General features: G+C 30.0%; 1 protein-coding gene across 2 annotated transcripts in view; it reads right to left on the bottom strand.

The window, feature by feature from the left end:
* Positions 1-2,010: 2,010 nt before the first annotated feature.
* LOC106478817 (meteorin-like protein) overlaps positions 2,011-6,410 on the bottom strand; it is a 66,858-nt gene continuing 62,458 nt past the window's right edge. For both annotated transcript variants that reach the window (XM_022382496.1, XM_013939388.2), the window contains one exon: positions 2,011-5,154. In XM_022382496.1, coding sequence (XP_022238204.1) covers positions 4,841-5,154 — 314 coding nt within the window. In that variant the 3' untranslated portion in view covers positions 2,011-4,840. The remainder of the gene's footprint in view (positions 5,155-6,410) is intronic.

Here is a 6,410-nt window from a genome sequence, read left to right as displayed (position 1 = left end):
ATAAGCAATCCTGAAAAATATTTGGGGGTGCTTAACTTTTTTCCAGGTGTATATATACACACATGGGTTTTCTTAGTCGTGATTCCTAAATATAATTTCAATCTTTCATGCTGAACTGAAAATAATCTTTTGTTTTCTCTTGTGAAATCTCATTGAATTTGGCATTTTTTATGTAGCAAGTTGAAATATTATTACAATTATTTATTTGAATACAACTAATATTTTTCATACTTTGAAACCGAGGAGCGGTTTTTTATTCAAATATGCCTAACAGAGAACGCTTTTATCAAATGACTTTCTTTTCATAACTAGAGATCGAATGAGTTAATATAAACATATTTTAGAATTTATTTATCACTATGCATTTAAAAACCTGTAAAAACTATTGTTAATATATACATATTGTTTGGTACACCAGGTAGAGGTATAAATAAACAGACTTAAATTAACTAACTTGTTAGGCCGAATTCTACAAAACTTGATGTATTGGCATATTTAACGAAACTATTTTAAGAGTAATAAGCGTACCACTGATAATTTTTTTTTTTAATCAAAGTGAAGACTGATCGTAGAGCTAGATATTACTACTATTTAAACGCTTAATAGAACAGGTTAAAAAGGACATTTTCAATATATAGCTTGGTATAATAAGAAATTAATTGAACAAATATAAGTGGATTTTTATACATTAATAATATTATTGAGTGATGAGGGTCGCTAGGAGCGAGATGTTATTCCTTCATGTTTTTGTTAATATTTCTCTGTCGTTTAGTTGAATTTTTTCTTGAATTTGTTTATGCATGATGCCAGCTCATAACCCGTTAGAATTAATTGTAACTTTATTCTTATAGTGAGACTGTCACTGGGTGGCGCTGACATCTTTGTTACAGTAACTATGACCCGTAGAAATAGTAATAAAGTATTCCTCTGTTGCAATGGTAATATGTAAAGCAGTTTATCACTCTATGTATATCAGATGTTTTGCTAATAGCCAATAATCATCCTATGTTGAATTGTAATCTTGTTGTTTGATAACAAATAAAAGAAAACTGATAAGCAAGGCGTTAGAGGACATGAAGTTTTAGAAATAGGTGTTATTAAATATTAATATATAACTGTGAGTTATGATTAATTAGACAATTTGAAAGTATTGTATTATTAGGAAGATTTTGTGATGACTTAAATATAGGGTTTTTATATTATTCTTTACCTAACTTTATGTATAAAGGTTATAATGTTGAGTTAGAAGTTCGATTATAGCGTTTGGGAAATCTAGGCCCGACATTTTCAAATTGTGAATATATTGTTTACCATGTGAAAGTTTAAATAAATTATTTTTTTCCCAGTTAATAATTGTGTTATTAACGTTATCGCAATTCTTAGTATAGTATTAGATTCGTTACACAAGTAATAAAACTTATTTCCGTAATTGGTAAGCCTAAAGTTACATACATTTATACTGCTACTTATTGTCACGAAATCACTCTTTATATATCATTTTGATTATCAAGTTCAAAGAATATATTACCAATTTCTAAAAATTGTCATTGGTCTTATTAACATATACGAAAAATGGAATGCTTCATCAAATCGGAATAAAGCGAATTTGATCTTATTACCACGAAGTGTAGAAACCGAAAACAATTAAAGAGATTGCTCCTCTTTAATAACTGACGATATGATGGGCGATCAAGTAAAGACTTATACGTTTATATATATCTTTAACACGAGAGAGATAGCATGGCTTGAACAATCACGAGTGCAACAAGTCAATCATGTTTAATATTTGTTTTCTATAGCTGGAAACAAGTTGAGTCTTCAAGCATTTAAAAAAATCATTGAACAAAATGTACGTTAATTTGTGAATAAGGGTATCGTTAATTGGTAAGATTTCAAACCGCTTGGGGACGACTGTCTGTAATTTCATCATGAAACTATCTATTTTTTCTTTAATATTTCCAACTTTCTCAATGTTCGAGTGTGCACTTGAACCAGTCAGTGACGTGTTCGTAATTCTTAAACCAACTTTTTATTGTCAACTTCTGTATCAATAGAAAACGTTAAAAAAACAGATAACACTATACAGATGCGTAGATTGAAACAAAGCACTTCTGAATTTAAACAAATCATCATATTCTGCTACTTCAACGTTTACATGCAAGTCTACTACATGTATATATGACTATTGACCAAATGAATCTTTTTACGCACAATCCACCATCTCTTTATGAAATAGGTTTTTAGATCGCATCTTAGTTCTTTGGTAAATAAGTCAAACTAAGTCTGTACATTATTTGTAATAACTAAGGGATGTCCCACGTAACTCTTATAATTATAGGTTATTAGTATGGATCAGTGCGTGGACGACAGAAAGTTTTTTTGTGGCTAAAACACAGTAACCATAATGAAAATAAGTGCATTTCACTTGTGGAAGTTTTTAGTGTTTATGGTAGAAGGGCAAACCCAAACATTTAACACTGGAATTACCAATAGGGTCCATAGACCCATCACCAGCTTTTTAAAAACATATTTATAAACTATGTATGCACTGAATAGTTTGTTGATCGTAACTTTGTTACAAGGTTCCCTAACAACGAATCACATAAAAAATAGGAACAAAAAATACCATCAATATTACAATAAACCACATCTTATAAAGTCGCTTATTTTATGTTGTTGTTTTTTTAATAGAAAATGAACAACTTATTTTTCTGGTCAGGATTTTATACTTGATGCTGTAATAAGCAAAAACATTACTAAACTTACTCGGTGTTACGCAACAAGTCGGTAATTTGAAGGTTACGTATATGTACATTTCTTGGTATATGAGCAGATGGTATGGATTTTACAAACTTAAACATTTATACGTAAGTAAATTTGTAAGCCCGACATGTGTGTCAGATAAATTTGTTGTGGGAGGTGTTCATATAAGCCTGGCATATTATTTTTCCCCCACGAAAGTCACGAGAAGATTAACGTATATTCCCAGTACAAACAATGTTCCTGTTGATGTAGCCATTTGAAATTTCAAAGACATTGTGGAAAAAAATCGTTTTCGTAAGCTAGTATCTACATATTATGGTTTATTTAATTTCAATGTAACAAATATATAATCAATATATACGTAATTTAATAAAATATCAAAGTTATTTATCACTTAAAACTGCAAACAAAGATGTGTTTTCTTGTTGAGTAGAGACAAAATATTTTGTAAAAACATATATATGCATGGAATATATACATACATATGTACAACGTGGGCCTTAACAAACTGCCCAGTAAAGAAAAACGAAACTACAAGTAACACAAGATACTTTTCTTCAAATCTACGCATGATCATTATATCAATATAATATTATAAATATTCATAGCGTCAACCATCGTTACTACGGCATAAGTGACATTAAGTCCTCATACAGAATTCGCTTTGCATGGAATGCAACAGAATTAGTATTCTAGGTATTCGGGTGAATCACTATGACTTACCTATATGTTTACAGAGAAGTTGGAGCGCAGAAGACCTAGTCATGTAGTTGTCACTCAGGTGATTTTTGTTTAGACATGTTAAAATGTCCATGAATAACATTCCAATTTTCTTAATAGATGAACATTTTGTTCAATGACGTAAGGTTCATATTTCAACATGTTTTTTATTCTACACAAACATGGACTTCAAGTTCGTAAAATGGCTTAAAGTAAAGAAAAAGAGAAACCATACTTGCAAAAGTATAATTCGTAAATAACTAACTTTTAAATAAAATATCTCTACATTTTTGAAATCGTTAAAAAAACAATAAAATATTTCGAAACATTGCACTGAAATTTGAAATAAAATACTTAATTCGTAGAGATAAGCATTAAGTGGCATAATTTCACAAAAAACAAAACTGATTTAATTTTAATTGAACAGTTTGTTTTACACAATCACAGCACCAATTTCACATTATAGTTTTATAAGTACTTGATAATTCATTGTGTTAATCAATCATTTTATAACTTAAAAGTAATATAAAGCCTAGCACTTTTTCAATTTAAAAGTACATATACCTCTGATCTTCCGCCGGTTTAGGCTTAACTAAGCTATTTTCAACATATTTTGTTCTTGTGAAGTTAGAATGCTATAAACTATTTTAAGTTTAAAATATGATAATATTAATACTTTCGATCAAACAATTTTAAATATTTTTTTATTTTTTTTTGTATTTAAATTGGCAAGTTTCTATACATTAAATCATTTGCTCATCTACGTATAGAACCCTCAAATATTATATTTCTTTCTCGGTGTGAAAATAGCCCTACCTACTTTCCTCTTCCTTTCCTGGGCTCTGTCAACGCTGTCTAATTATTTATATAATAAACATGAAAATTACGACGTAAAGTATCGAAAAATATACAGTGGCTAATCAGTGATAACATCTGTCACGTTGTAAATCAAACAAATTTTTCTAGTTGTCTAAAGTAAATACCACGTCGATATAAAACTTTTTTTTTCCTATCGACTACTGACAAAAAATTTTAAAGATCCAATGCTACATAAATTTTTGAAGATATGTACACTAATAAAAATACCTTACGTACATTTTTTTCTCTCTCTAAAAAAAAATAAGTAATACCTTAATTTGCAAAGCATCTACTTCACAACTAAAAACCTCTATAAACTTACGCGTGAGATCAGTAAAAACTATATACACCATTTTACACTCACAATAGAAATAAGACCCAAATCAACAATCAAAACGGCGAAGCGACGTTTTTAACTTCTCCATAATCACAGACAAATACTTTTGGCATCCTGTGTAATAAAACAAAAGAAGAAGAAAAACCACAACAAATACAACTTTCAACCCAACTGACACTGGTTACTTCTTTCCTTTAACGCTTTTCTCCTTACTTTTCTCCAATCAGATAACCGAGGGGCACATTGAACGATCATTTTCTCCAAAGTCCATCTAGAGAAAAAAACATATTCACCAACTCCTGTTTTAGTAGCGCACTTAAGTGGTCTACGAAGAACAGTCTCCTTGTTATTGCCTTGGGCGGAATTAAAAAGCCTAGATTCGTGGCTATCTCGATATATTCTTGTTATTTGAACTGTTAATTCTGACTGCTGGAGGGCTTTGTTGTGGTTCAGGTTACTAACTTTTCCTTGTAAAACTAAAAAGAAAAAAAAGAGGATGTGATGGTGGTTTGATACATATCAAGTTATCAGTTTTCACATTATATAAAATAAAGTGTTAAGAATGACGGTTTCTTAAAAATATGCGTTGCTGAACGAAATTTGGGCTCAGTTCGATGACTTGGTAACAGGTGAGGGGCAATCAAATTTTACCTATCACCCTAATACGAATAAATTAACCAAAACACAAGTATTAATTATCTAATTACAGCTTCCACTGTATCTGAGAGCTTAAGTTAATCATCTAGATACACATCTCTTCTGTTTTTTCACCGAGTTAGTGAACTTGTAGATTATCGATAGCTCCTAACGAAGCTGTAATAGTGAAATATTGCGCCAATAAAGATACATTCCGGAGATATAAGTACCTAGTGAATTTAACTATTACTGTATTAGAGATATGATGATAATAATTTTCAATAATTTTATTTATAAATGAAATGTAACAATATACAGCAGAGTTGGACTTTAACAGTTAATATACAACACTGTTTTCTAACAAGAAAAGTGTGATACTAGGCAACTCATTAAACTTCATCAAAATATGCCTCAGATTGACTAACTCGTAACAATGAAAAACTTTTAACCACACAACCTGTTTTACCACAATACTGAAGCGAAACTTTTCCATCTTATTAGTCCTAAATATGCACAATGTTAACAACTATAGAAGACATATTTAAATAGAAGAAACTCGTGCAGTTCACGAAGAATCATAATACCCTAGTGGAAATTTTCAGATATGCCACTCATCGAAATTTCAGCCAATTACTTTACGCCCCGTCATCAATTTCCCTGTAAATCTTGAAACGTCAAGTATTACGAAAAATTGGGTTAGATTCCTAAAACAAATGCTAATAGTTAGATCACAAACAACTAATATAGAGCTTATTATATTACTTTTGAAAATTCATTTGACTTAAGTTTAGCAAGAACAAATATAAAAGGTTATCGAGTCCTTTTTCTGTTCATGTTGCAGACCATTAGAAAGTTTTGTAAAAACTTTTTTATCAAACATTTGTTCAGTCTTTATAAATAGTGAAATGCCATTTACTGGCATCCTTTACTTACTGTTTACTTTACTTACAAACATTTGTTTAGTCTTTATAAATAGTGAAATGCCATTTACTGGCATCCTTTACTTACTGTTTACTTTACTTACAAACATTTGTTCAGTCTTTATAAATAGTGAAATGCCATTTACTGGCATCCTTTACTTACTGTTTACTTTACT

Source organism: Limulus polyphemus, unplaced genomic scaffold (assembly GCF_000517525.1).
Source record: "Limulus polyphemus unplaced genomic scaffold, Limulus_polyphemus-2.1.2 Scaffold253, whole genome shotgun sequence".
Taxonomy (NCBI): Eukaryota; Metazoa; Arthropoda; class Merostomata; order Xiphosura; family Limulidae; genus Limulus; species Limulus polyphemus.
Note: the sequence above shows the minus strand (reverse complement) of the source record. Positions and strands in the feature narration are given on the sequence as shown.